This window comes from Pipistrellus kuhlii, unplaced genomic scaffold (genome assembly GCF_014108245.1).
Source record: "Pipistrellus kuhlii isolate mPipKuh1 unplaced genomic scaffold, mPipKuh1.p scaffold_m20_p_47, whole genome shotgun sequence".
NCBI lineage: Eukaryota > Metazoa > Chordata > Mammalia > Chiroptera > Vespertilionidae > Pipistrellus > Pipistrellus kuhlii.
In genome coordinates, this window is record NW_023425548.1 from 1,123,261 (window position 1) to 1,142,082 (window position 18,822).

The window sequence follows — 18,822 nt, forward strand, 5'->3', positions numbered from 1 at the left end:
CAAAACATGAATGAAACAGAGTATGCAAAAAGCAGAAAATTCTGCATGAAAAAAAAAAAAAAAGGCAAGATAAACGTAAACAAAGCCCAAAGACAAACAGACCGGGAAGAAATGTTTGCCCCCAGCACTGACAAGGGGCCTGTGTTCTCAATAAAGAGCTCCTATAGGAGATGAGAAACAAAACCTCCCGCCCCACAGGAGAAGGGCCAGAGGCAAACGGCTCCCTCACAGGAGGCGCCTGCACAGGACGGCGGATGCTGGGAAAGCTGATCATCCCCACTCACGACGAGGAAACGCACGGGGACACAGGAGACGCTCTTTCCAGCGGCGGGCTGCGAATGCCTCGCGGTGCGAAAGGCACCGTGCTGCGGAGGCCGCGAGACAGGCGGCGCGTGCCCTGTTGGCGGGAGCACGGATCGATGCCGTCTGGGAAGGACAGTCATCCATGCATTGAATATTGAAATGAGGCGGGGACACACACTTTGCTCCAGCCACTGCACATCCGAGCGTGCATCCTCCCGAAGACCACAGGGTGTGTGAGGACACACGTGTGTGCATGCCAGCATCTTCGTGTTTATGCTGCAGGAACACTTTAAAGAGATCTAAGGCAGCAAATCAGAAATCATATTCATGGTAAATTAGGTAATGTCTCTACCGTGGAAGATGACACAGCCATTCCCACGAGCAAAGCAGCTCTCTATAAACCGGTATGAACAACCTTCAAAACACACTGCCGATGCCAAAACCGGTTTGGCTCAGTGGATAGAGCGTCAGCCTGAGGACTGAAGGGTCCCAGGTTTGATTCCAGTCAAGGGCATGTACCTTGGTTGTGGGCACATCCCCAGAAGGGGGCGTGCAAGAGGCAGCTGATCGATGACTCTCTCTCATTGATGTTTCTAACTCTATCTCTCTCCCTTCCTCTCTAAAAAAATCAATAAAATATATTAAAAACCAAACAAAACACACTGCTGTGCTAAAAAAGAAAAACAACACATCAATACAGCGCACTTTCGTGAGTGTGGGCAAACATCCCAGGTGCCTCCCACTCCTGCATGTGGCTTTCACACCTCTGCTCCCCCCTCAAACCCCCATTCCTTTTCCTCTGTCACCTGCAGGCACTGTTTCTGATCCCCCCTCTCCCTCAAATGTTCCCTGCCTGCATCTGCGTGTGCCCCATTCCTGCCCCACGGCTCCCTGAAGGCCTACCACCCTTTTGGCACATCTCACCCCTCTTGTGCACGTTACCAAGCAAGAGCTAGCTGCAGCTGTGCACAAGAGCAAAGCAAAGGACCACACAGAACCGAGCCCATGCCACGGAGCGTTAAGATGACATGGGAAGGTTAAAGTGACACAGTGCTCCAGCTGTACTGGTTCTTGGTGAACAAGTTACGTCAGTTTCTTAAACCTCCGAAGATAAAGAAAAGCCTGGAACCTTCCATCCTAATCCTTATCCTAATGCAGGCTCTCCTTGAAACAGCTTTTCCCCTTGCACCCCAACCGTAAGATTTAGAAACCGCGTGAACCCTGGAGTCTCACACCCAACTCTCCACTGCACATGGGCCCTCTGGCTGCCCAGCGGAACGCCTGCGCCCGTCCCCGTAAGATGCCGGGAATCCCTGTGCTGTGGAGGAATGAAGGACAGGAAGACGTTCTCTCAGGCTGGCCAAAGATGAACGGACTTTGTAATTATGTTTATTCCCCCCCTCCCCCAGCGGGTGAAAAGCTACAATGAGAGGGCTTAACAAACAGCAGGACAGGGCCTTTAGCACAGTGGGGCTACTGGGAGCGGGTGTTGCAATGATCTAAGACGACCTTATGTAAAAGCTCACTCAGAGTTTTACTTGGAACGTTCTCTCTCCAAGACCTCACATAACTCTCAGGAGCTATTTAGGAACATTTTACAAAATGCTTTCTGACCCACCTGGCACAGGAGGGTTGTCAAAAGACACCGCGTCCTTGAGAGCCTCGCTCCCGTGCCCAGAGCCCTGGGGGCTGCCCATGCACCCAAGGGCATGCCTTCGTTACGGGGCAAAGTGGGAAGGCGCAAGGACAGGGACAGACGCTGGCCAGGTTGTGCCCGGGTTGCACTCCGGCGTGACCGGCCCTGCAGGAGGGACACCGCCTTCTCTGAGAGCCGGGATGATAACTGTGCCTCTGCCACGGGGGTGGGAGGTCAGCCGGTGTGCGTCTGTACACACCTGAAAACCCTGGGCGTGAGCTGGCACTCTGCTCTGCGAACGCCGCCAATGCCAAGGCATCCTGGAGTCCTGTTGAAAAGCTGTGACTGGCCTGGAGGCCAGGCCTGGGCAGGAGAGTAAAGCCACACGAACAAATGGTAACAATGGTGCTGGCAACCACAGCTTCAGGCACAACCACTCATCCAAGTCAGGCTCATGTGTGTGCTGCCTACATGTGCTGAGGGGCCAGTGTAGCTACCAGACTACTTTCATTTGTTCGGGAAACCATCACAATGAACTTGCATTATTTAATCCTGTCTCAAGTAGATGACGGAGCAAGAGGTCAGAAATGCGTCCTGCGTCAGTCAGGTCACGGTGGTGTTCAGGGTTTATCTGTCTGCTTTCCGTGCGATCCAAGTTCAGAAGTGAGTGGAGGACCAGCACACACAGACCCTTCCTCAGAAGCCTGCAGCTTAGGGAGCCTGAACCCTTAGCCAGAGGGCAGGTAATGCCTGACCATTAGGACAAAGGTCACATGGGAAACTGTCACTCAAGTGAACCATAGACCATTCCCACCGAATGCTGCTGCCGTGATCCTCGATACCTTTAGTCCAGGAAGGGAGCACACTGCTGAGGCTGCCTCCTCTTTCACTCAGCAAACGGACACCTCAGGGGTAGTGTCCGGTGGTTGCGCCCTGCTGGCCGGGTCTGTCATTCTGCAGGACAGCGGGGTGTGTGAGCACAGAGCTGAGCTGGTCAGCACACTGCTGTCTTCTGGAGAAAAGGTGTCAGCAGCAGTGTCCCTTGGGAGATTATTGCCACAGGGTTACCTTACCTTCATCCAAAGGGCTTCTTGGATCCCATGATCAGGATGGCCTAGCGGTTATGGATGGGAACATTGAACAGACACAGAGGTGGCTGGCACGGCCCCACCGGAAACCCACAGGGACCTGGGGAAGAGCGGGGAAGAGCCGTGCTGTCCCAAGGCAGCCCTCCCAGCGGGTCCTCAGCGCCCGCCTCTGTCTCCATGGGATCGATATTACTCGTTCCACGTGCACCAGGGCGCAAACGCTGCCCGAGGTTATGCAATCTGTGCCCAACTTGGAGGAAAATAAAAACTGGAATGACTCTTAGCCCTGGTTTGCATGATTAGATAACACTCCCTTTGCTCCGTGTCCGAGTTATCCAAGCACTGGCAGAGTCCTGAGTCCAGATTCCTGTTGTTTCATTTTTCTAAGAATTGCTTGTTGCTCAGAATTGAGCCACTGCCTTCCTGACTACACAGATCACTGCTCTCCCCTGAAAAGACATTTTAAAGCGCGCACACACACACACACACACACACACACACCCTGGTTGGACAGAAGTTAAAGGAGTACAAATAAACTCTCTAACAACTAGGTCTTAGTTTTCCTATCTGAAAAATGACTATGGTAATTCTCTTAGGGTATTTTCATAGAAGGAGGTAAGATAATATGAATGACCTAATATGATGCCTAGCATTTCATTATTACCAGCCTAGACAGATGACGCTCCAAATGGAAGCATCTTTGCTGAGAAGCAATGTCCTAAACCACCTTGATGAAGGTCCGGGATCTTTTGTTTGCTTCTGTATTTTTAATTCTCAATTCATGAATTTTTGTAATGTTCAATATAAAAGGGATTACTAAAGAAACAATTAACAAAGACAAACCAAGTATAACCAGGGTAGAACACATGCCCCTTTGCACAGGCCTGGGAAATCTTCTCCAGGCCATCTTACTCCTCTTAGAGATGGGGAGCAGGTTAGGGTTAGGGTTAGGGTCCCCCAGCAGACCAGTGGCAGTGCCAGGGTGGGACTCCAGTCGTACTTCTATCATAGGCAAGCTGGTTCCCAGGACCGCCCACAGCCCTGGCTCACCTCTGTTACCCTTCCATCAACCAGGACAGAGCCACAAAGCAAGCTGAGGCAAATGAGGCACTTGTCCTGGGTATAAAATTGAAGGGAGCACAAGAAAACTCAGCTATCAAGATAAATACTATCTCAGTGCAATACTCCTTTAAAATTATATATATATATATATATATATATATATATATATATATATATTATTGATTTCAGAAAGGGAGAGACAGAAACATCAAAGATGAGATAGAATCATCCATTGGCTGCCTCCCCACACTGTGGATTGAGGCTGCAACCCGGGCACTTGCACCAACCGGGAATCAGACCATGACCTCCCGGTTTGTCTGTGATCTCCCGGTTCATGAGCCGATGCCCAACCACCGAGCCATGCCAGCTAGGCTCAGTGTAACATTTCTTATCGGCAAGGTTATGCTGTATAAATAATTATCAAAATCTCAGTGGTGTAACCCAACACAAGTACATTGTGGTAGGAGTTGCCCTGCTCTCTCTCACCGAATGCCATCCGCAGCACATGGCCTCCGAGATCATGGCAGCAGAGGGAAGGAAAGTGAGGAGACACATCAATTCTTCACTGCTTGACCTGGAAGTAATAACACGCTGAGTCTAGTCACATCTCATGGGCCAGAATTAGTTGTATATTCCTATCCTGACTGCCAGGCACTGAAAAGTGGAGGGGATCACATAGGTATTTGGTGACCACTAAGAGCCTCTGCTTTATTCTTAGAAAGACAAACATTTATTGTATATATAAACTTTATTTTACACTCCCCCAAATCACATTTTTTTCATAAAGACAGGATCAGTAACAATGCTCAGCTGAGCACTATTGGAACCTGAGGCAAAAAAACAAAACCAGCAATGCAGTCTTCAACTAAACTGTTGACATGCTGTCCGTGTAGGTTTTATAGCATTATTTTTAAGAAGGAAGTCACAGGTCAGGGCATTCCAAAACCATGGTGGGGCCATTATATTGACACTGCTGCTTGGGCACTCCATGCTTAGTTACTGGCTAAAATACCTGTGTGGGCTGAGAGGTGGAGGTGAAGAGGGGGTTCAAAGGGAACCCAAAGCAAGACACTGTGTTCCTCCCTTGTAAGACCCCATTGGTGGAAAAATGTATGATCCATGTATTAATCTCTTTCCAATAGAAAAAGTGGCTGGTAAGCTTCATTTGGTACCAAAGAAGAAACACCCATATTTTTCTAAAAAAAAAAAAAAAAAAATTAACATGTAAAACAACAACAACAAAAAAGATATTTGTTAAAATGTTTTGACTTAAGATTTCCAGGCACTAAAATCCACACCCCAACAAAATAAACTCAGAGAACAAATTAGTTTTATTAATGAATGCATGAGCACATTTACACAAGTCAGCTGACAAAGTACGCATTATAACAATTGCCAGGCCCACCCCTCCCACCAGGCCTGACGGGCCCTGGGCAAGGGGGCAGTAGGAAAACAAACTGCCTGCCTCTGAGCCCTCCCCCAGGGACCCTTCCCAGGGGCTCCTCCTGAATCCGTGACTTGTGCCCCTCTTTCCTTTCAAAACCTGTTCGCATCCATTGCTGGGAAACGCACACCTGGCACATCACCACTGTGACCAGGACTAAACTTCCTAGCTGAAGCCATGAACCTTAACGACAGTTTAATGCTGAGTGAAGGTGGGCTCCGTCCCTCCTCTAAGCCCCACGCTCAGGCTCAAGGCCAGCCCCTGTCTGCTCCTAAGCCGCGCTCCCAGCATCTAATGGAATAATGCGGCCTGTCGCCCCCCCCTCCCGCCGCCCACCCCCGCCCAACACACAGGCAGTCAGAAAAACGTCATAGCATAGGGTGCATATATCCCTTCCTTAAAAAAAATAATAAATAAATAAAAATAATAATAATAATAAAATAATAATAAAATACAGAAAAAACTCAAAGCAGGAATTCCACAGCTAGGGGCCACAGGCCACCCGGTTCCTGCACCCAGACGCCCCTTCTCCAGAGCATGGGACTTCTGTCACCAGGCTTCGCTCAGACCCGGCGTTCCTGGCCTGGCTTCGCTCAGGGTTTGGAGAGCAGGGCCGGAGGAGGACAAACCCACCTGCACCCGCCCCTGTGAGCCACCAGGAGCCACCCAACTAGACGCTGGGACCTGGGGTAGGAAGGACGGCTGGAAAGATGGCTGGAACGGGGTGCCCTGGCGGCGGGGGCGGGGGAGCCACCTGAGGGTGTCCCTCACTGATCGCCCTGGCGCTCCCAGAGCGACCTGTGTTTTCTCCGGCCGCCTCCCGCCTGACTGATGACGGGGCACAGCAGGCTGACGTCAGCATTCGGGGCGCTGGAGAGACTTTGGGGGCCCTGGTCCTCAGCACCAGCGCTTCCAGCCGGGCCGAGGTCGCGCCCTGCGGGGTGCGGGGTGCGAACCCCGCGGCCCCGGCCCGGCGGGCAGCATGGGAGGCGGGGGCTCTCCAGGACCGCGGCGGCGCGTGGGGACCTCCGCACCCGCTTCTGGCCGCAAGCTGGGGACCCCGCGTGTCCAGGCCGCTGGAGAGAGCAGGCGTGGGGGGGGGGGGGTGTCAGCTGGGGGCGCAGCCCGGGAACCCGCCGCCCGCGCCGCCGCGATGCGCACCCACCGGGGTCGGCGCTTCCGCTGCGGCTGGTCTGCGGACCCAGGGCGTGGGCCCGGGGGCTCCGGCGCCGGTACAGACGCCGGACCGCACGCCCGGGCCGCCGCCCCGGCCGAAAGCAGCGGGACCCGCGGCCCGGGCGCGGTGGAGGGAGCCCGTACCCGCCTGGCACGCGGCGGGCGCGGGGGCAGCGCCGGAGCGCATGGCGCGCACTTCCTGTTGGTGCCCGCCGTCCGCCGCCCCCGCCCCTCCCCGCCCCGGGCCCGCGGCTCCTCTGCCCGCAGGGCCGGCACCGCAGCCTGTGCTCGCCACCGAGCCCGAGCCCCACGCGACCGCCGCGTCTGCGCCTCCTCTCCCCTCCCCCCGCCCAGCGCCGGGGGACGCCCGCTCCGGGCTCCGGGCTCCGGCTCCGGCCGGTGTGCCGCGGCCCAGGGTCAAGTTCGCACACACTCGCACCCTCGCCGGAGTCCCCACGGGACGCGGGCCGAGGCGCGCGCTGCCAGAGCGCGGGGTCAGTGCACCTGCCCTGCACCGCCTCTGGGACCGGTGGGCGGAGCCGGGTGGCAGCGCTGCTCCCTTTGCAAAAGGAAGAAAACTTTGTCTCCGGCTGGAGACGCGCGCCACGCGCCACGCGGGAGAGACCGGCACCGGACGGCGTGGCTGCGACCCGGCGCCTGCGGAGCCCGCGGGAGGAAGAGGAACCGGCCCGGCGCTCCGCCGTCCCTCCGCGGCGGCGGCGGTACCTGCTCCCCCGCCCTCCGCGCCGGCCCCGCGCGGGTCTCCGGGGGAGGACGGTGGTGACGGGCGCGCAGCCCGAGGCCGCCGGCAGGCCCGGGCTGGGCGGGAGAGGACCGTGCTCCGGGAGCGAGGCGCCCGGGATTAACTTGTGGGTAAAGTTATGGGAAGCGCGGCCATGGACGCCAAGAAGAAGAAGGATGTGCCCAGCCCGGGCGGCAGCGGCAGGAGGAACCCCGGCCCGAAGAGGCGCTCGCTGCGGGTGCTCATCCCGGTGAGTCCGCGTCCCGGCCACGAAGTGGTTAACAGGCCGCGGCGCCGTGCGTGCCCCGCCCGCCCCCCCCCCCCGCCCCGGGCCCCTCCCGTCCCCCGGGGCCCTCCCGTCCGGTCCCCCCCACCCCGGGCCCTCCCACCCTCCGGCCGCCGGCGGGGGGAGCGGGGCCCCGATCGGCTCTGTCTCTCCCGGTGCAGCCGGGCTCGCCGGGCGTGCGGGGCGGGGGCGGAGGACGGAGCGGCTCCGGGCCGGCCGGCGGGCTGGGCGTAGCCTCGCTCCGCGGGGCGGGAGGGGTGCGCGGTGTTGTTTTGTCGGGGAAGGACGGTGTGGACTGCGCTCCGGGAGGCGGAGCCGGGCGCGGACGCGGGGACGGCGGGGAGGGGCAGTGGGTGGGGACAGCGCGGGGGAGCGGGGTGCTGTGTGGCTGCGCCCTCAAAGGGACCTCTTTCCTCCCCAATTTCCCTCTGCGTGTCTCTGGGCGGGGTGCAGGGACCTTCTCTGCAGCCATTCCCTTCGCCAGCCCTCTCCTCCAGCACATTCGGCCTTTGGGGGTTCAGCGATTCCTAAAGCGTGCGCCTCAGCCCCGGCCACGCGGGCAGCCCAGCCCGGACTTTGGCGACTTCGATCAGGCTGCGGCTTGACTTTGCCCAGCAGAAGGGAAGGCGGTTGGGGTGTGCGCCTCCCCGCCTTTCCCGCCCCCCAGGTCTGCCTGCCTAGGTATCCGCGGTCGCTTGCCCTCCTCACTCCTCCCCAGCCCCCCGCAGGCCTGCCCAGCCTCCCCAAGGGGAATCCGGGGGTGGAAACCTCCAGCTGGGTCACGCCCAGCGCCACCACAGTGAGTGAGTGTGCACACACAGCGCGGGGCTCCAGGGAGAATGCAATGTTGTTTTCAGTCCAGTGGCAGGTCTTGGGCTCTGGGTGAGTGCGCAGTGAGCTGCCTCTGCCACTTGATTGCGGACAACCTTTCCTGACAGCGACAGGGCGGGGCTGGGGTGTGGCCGGCACCCACTTTCCCCTGCGAACCCCATTAGGTACTTTCCTCCGGAGTTTGTTGAGCACAGCTCCTTTCAGGTCTCTGTGTACAAAACGCTTGGATGAGGGAGAGTAGAGTCCGGGGCGCTGACCCCAGACATCTGACCCGGATTTGGGGAGCAGCTTGAAGTGAGATGAGGCGGCCAGTCCTCCCTGCCGGGGGAGGCTCCCTGAGCAGGTGACTGGACCCCGGACTGTCGTGTGACCTCAAATATGCACAAATAAGCATTCCTTTTCATAAGCATTCTATTTGGAAATGAAACACTCTGTGTACGTTGCTAATGCAAAAACATCTTTACCACATCTTTGTAAGTGAAAAGTTACACATTAGTGCTACAAACCTTCCCAGAGCCCCTTAACCACTCGGTGTCACACAGAGATAATTCGTTGCCTACATTACAGTGATGCTCCAATGAAATAATTCATGGGAAAGCGCTTACAAATGTCAAGTGTTATATAAACGTCTAGCGATTGCATCCGCATTAGATCACTTGACTTGGGAGGGGAGGAGAGCAGAACTGACACTGCTCACCGGACAGGCCATGTTGTGCTGAGGCTGATGGCGGGACCCATCCCAAGTGCGGCCTGGAATATGTGCCTGGGCGCTGGGGGTGGGGGTTGGGGTGACGGACAAAATCCAGACCCGGAAAGGGACTGAGAGGAAAGGCAGTGAATGTGGAAAAGCCGCCATATAGTTGGGGTACTCTGGCCACCTTTCCTGCTACTGGCAATGACTTTGGCTACTTTAGACAATGTTCTTGACACGAGCCAGCCCTGACCCAAAGTACCACTCACTCAGTTGTTGCAGGGCTCATGTCCATGCTCTGTGAGATCCAGGGGCGAACAGGAGGGCTCTGTCCTCAACCCCCCCCCCCCCCCCCAGGGCTTGCGTCTGCTGATGGGACCAGGGGGATTTTGATCATCGTGTTGAGCTGGGTGAGCATTACGATCTAACAGAAACTAAGATGGATGCTTGCAGATGACCCCAGGTGTAGGCAGTACCTGCAGTCAGCGGGGAGGGCAGAGTGAGGTGAGAGAGATTAGACCCAGAGATGGTGGCAGGAGGAGACACATGGGAGAAGCCAGGGACTACTCCCGATAGGGAACCAGCTTGAGCACCCCATGGGCTCGGGGGCTGGCTGACTGCTTCCAGGTGCAGCGAAGAGCCCCTTAGCATGGGGGGAAGGGTTTCAGATTCAGAGAAATCAGAGAGGGACTGAGGCCAGCTCAAGGAGGGCCTGGAAGTGGGGTTGCCAGATTTAGCAAATAAAAATGCCAAGCGTCCAGTTAAAGTAGAATCGTAGCTACACAATGAACAACTTTTTAGGAGGTGAGTGCACCATTCGAGGTAACTTATACTGTCCGTTGTTAGCTGACAGAGGTGGGCGGGTGGGCAGTTTACCCGGGCACCCTGCAGCCCTCCCCGGAAGGCAGGCCCAGGAGGGAGGACTCACTCCCGCAGACGCCGAGCAGGGGAGGGAGGTGCTGCTGACGCCTGCCCGGCGTGCCCATGGCCCACCACCCAGAGTCCACAGCAGCCTTGCTGGACAGCTCCACAGCCCTCCGCTGTCCCCCCGGCCGGAGAGGTCCTCTGGGCGCTGCAGGGGGCGGGGCTGCTGGGGGCGGGAGTATGCTCTGAGGGGCAGGCCTCCGCCAGGGGGCATGCAGGTGGGCGTTCTGGCAGCTCCCCTGCCCACAGGGCCCAGCCAGGTGCCCACAGTGGCAGTCCCTTCCTCCGTGCGCCTTGCAGGCTCCCCTGCTCACTTCCCCGCCGCCGTGGGATAAAGGAATGAACCTAAGCGTCTTGCTGTCTGCCTTGGCGGGAACCTTAACTAAGAGCAGTTGAAGGTGATAAAAGCCGTGCCTAATGAGACAGCCTGGTAGCAGCGTGCCAGGCGAAGTCGTGGAAAGAGAGGCTGATGGCCGGGAAACAGGCAAACTCCCTGGTAAAAATCAGAGGTGAGCTCTGAGGGGCTGAACTGCAGTAATACCGGAGGGAATGAACGGAGGGAGGTGTGAGATGTAGAAGAAAGACTGGGTGAGCCTCGGGGCGTGGTGACTGGCAGGGGAGATGGGAATTGGGTTGACCTCGGGTTTGACGTTGGGTTTTAAGGTATTTGGTACAAGGAGCCGGTTCTTGGGGGAGAAGGGTGAGTTCAGTCACAGCCACGGTGGACTTGAGCCGATGGCAGCAAATCGGAGGGAGTTACATCCACTTCCTCCTTCCCCTCCACCAGGTGGTCACTGGGGCCAGCGAATGCCATGTCAGGGACACTGGGGATTCTGAGGAGGGGCTCCTGAGGGACGGCTCCACAGCCTCTCCCGTGTCCTCCATCTAGGCCTGTGGCAGGCCTGTGGGTGGGTGTTTGTCGTGTCCAAGGGCACTCATCATTACGAGGCCTCCTGGGGCCTCCAGTCCGAGCTGCCTGTCCCCTCACTGAGTTGGACTGAATCCTTTTTGGACACAGTCGGCCCTGTGTGCACCCTCGTGTCCTGGGAATGCACACAGCCATGACCTAGGGTGTTGGCATCACTGCTGACCTCCAATCCAGGCTCTGACTGTCCTGAACCCTCTCTCCCTGCCTCCTTCCAGTAGCGCCTGCCTGCGTGAGACAGCAGCGTGGAAGAGCTCATTTCAGGAGACGCCCTCGGGCCCACGGGCTCCCGCGGGCAGGGAGACCTGGAATGGCTCAGTAAAGTAATCCATAAACTGAATCTGATTGATGGGAGGACGGCCCATGGCCAGATGGAGGATGCAGCCTTTGCTTGATTTTAGGCTCTTCCTGAGCATCTTTTAGGGAAAATCCTCCTGGGGTCTTGGCAGGGGAAAGAGAAGGTGTGAGAGAGAGGAGAGGCAGGGGAAAGACTGGGGGCAGGTTTCTGGGGTCGCTGGGCCTTTAAAAGTAGCCAGGTAGGTGCAGTGGTTAGAGGGTCCTGGCAGCTGAGTTGGCATCTTGCCTTAGCTCTGCTCTCCTAGCCTCCATTGCTAATGGGAAGTAGGCGGAGGAGTGAGGGGAGGGAAATAACTCCTGGCTGTGTGTGGCCTTCTGCCAGGATTCTCCGAGGGAAGCATTGCTGGGAACAGGCCTGCCCTTTCTCCCTTTTCATCCGAGAAAAAGCAGCTTCCCTCTGCACTCCGAAGTCTGTACACCTCAGGCATGTGTTATTGGTATGGCTGACCTGCATGTGTGGATCTTTGGAACAGTTTGCAAGCCAAGGACAGAGCAGGTGACAGAAGGGGAAGAGAGGGCGCCGGAGAGCCAGTGGGGACCCACACAGAGCCAGTGGGGACCCAGCCAGGGGCCGGTGTTTTCTGATGACACTGAGTGTTACCACACATGTCCCCGGCCTCTCGGGAGGGGTGCTGGCGAAATCCTTCACAGCCACTGGAGACAAACCAAAAATAGCCGGGACAGCCGCTGGTCACACAGGGCTGTGGAGACACTGCCCCAAGCTGCAGGCCTGTCCCAAGCGCTGTGCCCAGAGGGAAGCCGAGCACTCCCCGCTGGTGATGGGTGGGCCTTCGCCCATTACCACCCTGGCTGGGGCACTCGCTGGAGTAGGAGGCGTGGCCGGGGGGGGGGGGTGGAACAGGAGCTGCCCCTCTGTTCCAGGGGCTGGGGGACCAGATGCTCACCCAACACTCTGACTGACGCCTCTGGGGAGGGAAATGGGGCACCATGCAGCACAGGTGGGAGTGTCAGTTTTGACCTTGGCCTTGCCCTTGATTGGTGTGTACCACACCTTGAGCAAGATTTGTTGGCTGTGGTAGGCAAACTGCGGCTCTCGAGCCACACGCAGCTCTTTGGCCCTTTGAGTGTGGCTCTTCCACAAAATACCACAACCCGGGCAAGTCTATTTTGAAGAAGTGGTGTTAGAAGTTTAAGTTTTAAAAAATTTGGCTCTCAGAAGGAATTTCAGTTGTTGTCCTGTTGATATCTGGCTCTATTGACTAATGAGTTTGCCGTCCCCTGGGTTAGGGTTGAGGCAGTGCTTTTCAGACAGTGGTTCCTGAACCAGCTTATGTAGAACCATGTTTAAATATGAAATCCGTCCGGGCTGGTATTGCTCAGTGGTTAGAGTGTCAGCCTAACCACTTCCCCTCGCCCTCCCTTCCATTATCTCTGAAATCAGTGGGAGAAAATATATTCACTCCTTGGGTGAGGATTTAAAAAAATGAAATCCTATATCTGCTGAATCAGAATCTCTGAGGAGCGGAACTCAGGTCTGTGTTTCTGACAAGTTCTCCAGGTGATTTTTATGCCTTTGGGGCTGAAAACAATTGGTTTCCAACTTTCCCACTGCTAATACTAATCCATTTCTTCTGCCCCCATGAGTCTTTTCTTTCTTTCCCTCACTCCCTTCCTCCCTCCTTCTCTCCTCCCCTCCCTCCCTATCCATCCATCTATCCATTCATCATCCATCTATCTACCTGTCTAAACATCTGTCTACCTACCTGTCATCTGTACTTTATTAGCTGTCAGTGAGAAGAGACAGGTCGGATGTTTCTGGCTTTTGAGTCAAGGCACTCCCAGACCAGCCCCAGCCAGGTAGCCCAGTGGCCCCAGCCTGGTAGGTCACACTGGAATATTTCTTGACTCAGCATCTTAGTGGCTTAGTGCATCTCAGGTGCCCTAAGCATAGGCTCTTATAGGGCCCAGAATATGGGATCCAGAAGTTCAGGAGTCAAACTACTCAGTGACGGAGCCCCCACAATTGTCCTGTGGCTTCATGGTGTGTAGACAAGACCTGGATGCCCCTCCACAGCACACAACTGGGCAGCGGGGGAGTGGGCTCCCATTGGGTGTTGGTTGAATGCCAGTTAAGCTGGTTCAGCACTGGACCTGCAGAGGGCCGGGCAGGGGGAGAACGGATATAGGAAGGTTCTCCATGCAAAGCGGGCAGGGTCCGTGGATCAACTCTGAGTACTGCGCGGTGTTCTAATGCCCAACGCAGCTATGACATCCGGGGTAACTCTCGCCAACGGACTTCTCTCCTACGAGGGAACAGAGAGACGCAGCAGCCCAATGTGGTTTGTGGGTTCAGTCTTGCATCTTTGCACACGTCACCAGCTTATCGGGGTTCCCAGGGCTTGGCCAGTCTCTCTGTCTGCCTGTTTCTCTGAGCTGCCCCTGACTGGTAGAACCTAGGACACTGCTACCGTTGGCCTGCACTACGCAGGCTGACCAAAGCAAGAACCGGATGCATTCTTCCCTTGGCGGTGCCCCTTCCCTGCCCAGGTCACTTCTCACCTGGCCCCATTCACGGAACTAAATCTGTTAGCATCCTCTGAAGCCATTGTGCTCTTAAATGATGCTGTTTCTCTCGACTGCTTATTTTCTTTTGCTTTTCCTGTTTTGATGTACTCAGCTCGCTGCCAGTGCCAGTCCGTTCCTGGGCACCATGTCACTTTTATGGGGACAGTTCTGTTCTCTGGGGTTAGGATCTGACTCCTTTCCCCCCACTCACCTCCCTCCACTCTCCCTTTGATAGGCCACTGAGTGTGAGAGCTCATTTAACACCCGTGTCTCCCACTTCGTGCAAGACAGCGGACCAGCCCGTCATGATAACCCCATGAAACCGAACCAAAAGTCCAAGTGTAGTCAACATCTTTTAAAACGTGGAGCAAACAAAGGCCCCTGAAGGGAGCAGCCGAGGGGAAACAGCCTCTAAGTTGCTCTGTTGATTGTCCATGACCCTCTGTGAGCAGGGCCGAGGGCCCGGGGCAGGGAGGCTGTGTCTGAGGCTGAGCCGGGGAACTAGGAGCCCCCGCACAGGGTGCCGCTGGACAGAGGAAATGTCCACTGTCCCGGCCACGCTCCCCTGGAGGAGGGAGCCCCACCGCCGCGGATTCCGCCCTGCGCTGGAATGGTTAATCCAATCTCATCTCTTTCTTCCTCATGGACTTTGAGAATAATTTGATCTCCGTCCTTTCCTTCCTGTTGACAGGAAGCCCTTCTCTGCCAACTCCCGGCTTGTCACGGACCAATCAGATACCATCCGGGCTCCTGCCAGGGCCTGGGTGTTTTGATATACTCTGACCTGGCACAGAGTTCCTGATGAGTGTTCAACAAAGACCAATTTGCTCTTGGAAACCTCAGGAGTCCAGCCTTTATTCACGAGGCAGAGGCCGGACCGCCGTGGGGAGAGCGGCAGCTCTGGCAGCTGCGAGGAGAGGAGGAGAGCCGGGGAGCCGGCTGGGACGCCCTTTTCTCAGGGCTGAGGGCTGAGTGACCTCGGTTTGTGCTGGGGGGCGGGGTGGGGCAGGCAGGGGTGGGGGGAGGGATGGAGGAGAAAGGATGCACCAGCGCCAGGGGAGACTGTTAGACAGCGAGGCACCAGCTTCCCTTTGTAAAGAAATGGAGCTGAATTGCTAAGCACCGTGCTTGGGAGCAGGCAGGGTCAGAGCTGGGACTGGAAACCAGTCACCTCCTTTACGCCCGTTTCCCAGGCCCAGTGCTGCGTGTTGAAGGTACAAAGATGAACAGGGTTACGGCTTGAATTATGTCCCAAAAAGGCATGTTAAAGTGCTGGCCTTTGTGCCTGAGAATGTGTCCCCCTTGGAAAGGGGGTCTTTGCGACGTTGGAGGGAGGGCAGGCTGAGCGCCCACCAGTAGAACTGGCCCTAAAAGAGGGGAACGTGGACGGAGACACCGAGGGAAGGTCCGTGAAGACGGAGGCAGAGAAGGGAGGAGCTGCCACAGGCCCAGGAGCCCCTGTGCCTCCAGCAGCGGAGGAGGCAGGGAGGGCCTCCCCGGGGGCTTTCCGGGGCACAGCCCTGCGGACACCTTGATCTGGGCCCCTATGCAAGTCACATTTCTGTGGTTTAAACCACACTGTTTGTCCCAGGACCTAATACAACAGGGTCTTTGCCTACAAAGCACAGGTGGGATAGCAAATACCTACAGGCTACGTTCTGCCCGAGGTGGGGCCAAGGGGGCCGGCATGCATTCCCCTGCCTACAGTTCATGGCTGCATTTTCACCCAAGATTCAGGTCTCCCATTATATCCTCCTCTTTTATTCCCGCCCAACACACACACCCCTTCCTGCTGGAAATCCCAGGGGCTGGGGCGGGGGCTGGGAGGAAACTGAGCTTTGATGAGAGGAGGCTGGTGTGGCAGCTCCAGGACCCAGGCTTCTCTGCTTGTTCGAGCACCTCCTCTTGGACCTGCTCATCCCTGGGCATAACCATCGCCCCGAATGTTTATAACCGTCAGTGCCAGGGCGAGGGGTGGAGAGGCGGGGAGAGGGAGCCCAGCTCAGCTCCCTGTGCTGCATCCTGGAGACCGGCAGGCATCTTCCAGGAAGACACTTGTTTGTTGAGTTAACGTGGCAACCTTCCACCTACCTGCAGCCCGCCTCCCGGCAGCGGCCACACTGACAGCCTGTGGGCCGGGGCTGGAGCTGTCTTACCAGGGCCACTTCTTGCTCATAGCGTATTGTACAGCAAGCACCCCAGAGAGCTCTCCCTCCTCAAAATTCAGACGCTGCACAGTGGGTAGTTTGGTGGCTGTGACTGACCTATATGATTGATTATCAGGTATCACCTGGGATGGTCTGGTTGTCAGCAGACTGAGCTAATGTTGGTGGAGCACTTGCTATGTGCCAGGCGTCTACTTTCATATGAGCTGCTGCTTCTCTTTGTCTCTGAAATGACCCTGTGAGATAGCATTGCTGTCGGTATCAATGTCATTATTCTTACCTTAGAGTAAGAAGCATAGGCCATTTACAATCTTAGCCATTCCAGCCCAACCTGCCAACATGACTCTCTGTTGTGTTTTGAAACCCATAATTGGGTTTTTGATGGCTCTGCTTGGCCCAGCCCCAGCCGCAGGCTTTTGATGGCCCAGGACTGGTCCTGGCAGCCTGAAAATGGGAGGCAGGACTGCTGGGTAGGCAGTTCTCGCCCACAGGATGGGCACACGAAGGATGAAATACCGGGCCTGGCAAGCTATTTGCCCTTGGGGTTGACCAGATCTCCAGACTCTTAGTTCCTTTTTAGATGAAGGTCATTAAAGGCTTTTCTTTAATCTTCTCGTCTCCAAAGTAAATAATCTATCTTCTATAATTTCATAGGTCTTAGTCTCTAGTTCTTTTTAATTTTTGTTTTTTGTTTTTTAAATAACTGAATATTAGGACAAACACTAAGCCAGGAATCCAGAAATCTTATGTCAGTTTTTCCAACCAGAATTGTAGAGCTGTTTCTTACCGAGTTAGTGTAGTTACCGAAAGCCTGTGTGTGCCAGGCGCCGTTCGAGGCTCAGAGGGTATAACTGTGACCGCTGGCATGGCCTGTGCCCTCACAAGGTTTAAAGTCTCCAGAGGGACCTGGGGCACATGACACACATCAGTTCACTTTGCTGCTCTCAAAGCATCCCAAATGTAGTGACTTGAAATAATATTTATTCTTTCTCAAATGTATATAGAATATATAAGAATTAATATGTGAGAATACATGTGATAACCAATATGTTAATTGCATTTTTTATAATTATTTTGTATAATATTAATATGCTATATAATAAAAGGCTAATATGCAAATAGACCGAACAGCAGAATGACCGGTTGCTGTGATGCACACTGACTACCAGGGGGCAGACACTCAACGCAGGAGCTGCCCCCTGGTGGTCAGTTTGCTCCCACAGGGGGCGCGCTGCTCAGCCAGAGGCCTGAGTGGCAGTGGTGGCAGTCGGATGTCACCTGAGGGCTCCAGGACTGTGAGGGGCTGGGCTGAGGGACTTCCTCCCCCCAGTGTATGATTTTCGTGCACTGGGCCTCTAGTATAATTATAATCTATGAACATATGACTTGGTTATAATATAATTCATACATTAAGGTCATATACAGGTGAACATCCTATATAATAAAAGGCTGATATGCAAATTATTCCCTCAACTAAGAGTTCGACTGACAATTCGCCTGGCAGTTCAACCAGGGGCAGGGCCGGCCTGCCAACAACCCATGGCCCCTCCCCCTGGCTGGCCCCACCTCCAGTCATCCCCCCACCCCAATCGGGGGCACCTCCCCCTGGCTGGCCTGGCCTAATCGGCCCCAATCAGGGTGGGCTGGCAGATCCCATACGTGCACAAATTCATGCACCGAGCCTCTAAAATTGTATAATCAGTGCTACTTAATAATTAGTTTATTCTATAAGTAATGCATAATGACATAATTAACACACAGCAGTGTGTACTGTTTGTAGTATGTTTTACATTTTTATGCATACAAATATATGTGAGGATTGCACTCTGAGGTGAGGTCTCTGACAGTCAAGCACCTGACTGTGTGGAAACGGAGCTTTCTCAGGGCAGCGGGCCTCTGAGAGCCCATGAGTGAGGGCGAGGGGAGAAGTGTGCGACGAGCAGCTGCACTGAGGAGCCGGTCCTTCGAGCTGGACACCACTGACCTCCTCCAGTCTCATCCCCGAAGACGAGTGTCAGAGGAGAGGCTTGCCCTCTGACACTCACCTTCACCGCTCCTCTTTGCTTGTTAAGTGTATTTTGAGATTTCCAAAATGACCTTGGGGCACAGGTAATAGAATATTCTCGGCTCAAAGACAGGAAAATGCTGGTCAGTGGCCCCAAATTGGTCTGAGGGAGCAATTCGGCCAGATGGCCGCCCCGCCAGGTGCAGCAGGGGCCAGAGGGTGGAGGCCAGTCTGGGCCACTTCACGCTGGGCGTGCAGCCTCGAGAGGTTCAGTGACCTGTCCGAGGTGCCATGACTGGCCAGTGGCAAAGCAGGGAGGAAATCTTGGGAATTCTCTTGGAGGAATGTCGGGAAGAGGGAGACCCCCTCTGACAGTGGGCAGCCATGGCCATGGGTAAGGGAAGGCTCTGGGGAGCCACAGCCCCGTCTGCCTGGCCCGCCCGGCTCTCTGCCGGGAACACTGCCCCTCGGGCCAGGCCTGACAGAAAACGACTTCCAAGCAGTTCTGGGTTTTGCTGCCTCAAAAGCCAGGGCCCTGGGAAGCAGTGAGGGAGCACCGAGTGTTTTCCACGGGGAACCAGGCTCCAGGCCTGCACTGTCAGTCCTCCGTCCATCTCCTCCTTCTCTAGCTGTGGCAACGTCAGACCCAAAGCAGAGCTCT

The 18,822-nt window shown here is 55.8% G+C and overlaps 1 protein-coding gene across 3 annotated transcripts in view; it reads left to right on the forward strand.

The window, feature by feature from the left end:
* The first annotated feature begins 7,339 nt into the window (after positions 1-7,339).
* PRKAG2 (protein kinase AMP-activated non-catalytic subunit gamma 2) overlaps positions 7,340-18,822 on the forward strand; it is a 197,239-nt gene continuing 185,756 nt past the window's right edge. For 2 of the 3 annotated variants that reach the window (XM_036412637.2, XM_045572414.1), the window contains exon 1: positions 7,345-7,701. In XM_036412637.2, coding sequence (XP_036268530.1) covers positions 7,591-7,701 — 111 coding nt within the window. In that variant the 5' untranslated portion in view covers positions 7,345-7,590. Of the gene's footprint in view, positions 7,702-18,822 lie in introns of all 3 variants that reach the window. The other variant, XM_045572415.1, reaches the window with a different exon arrangement.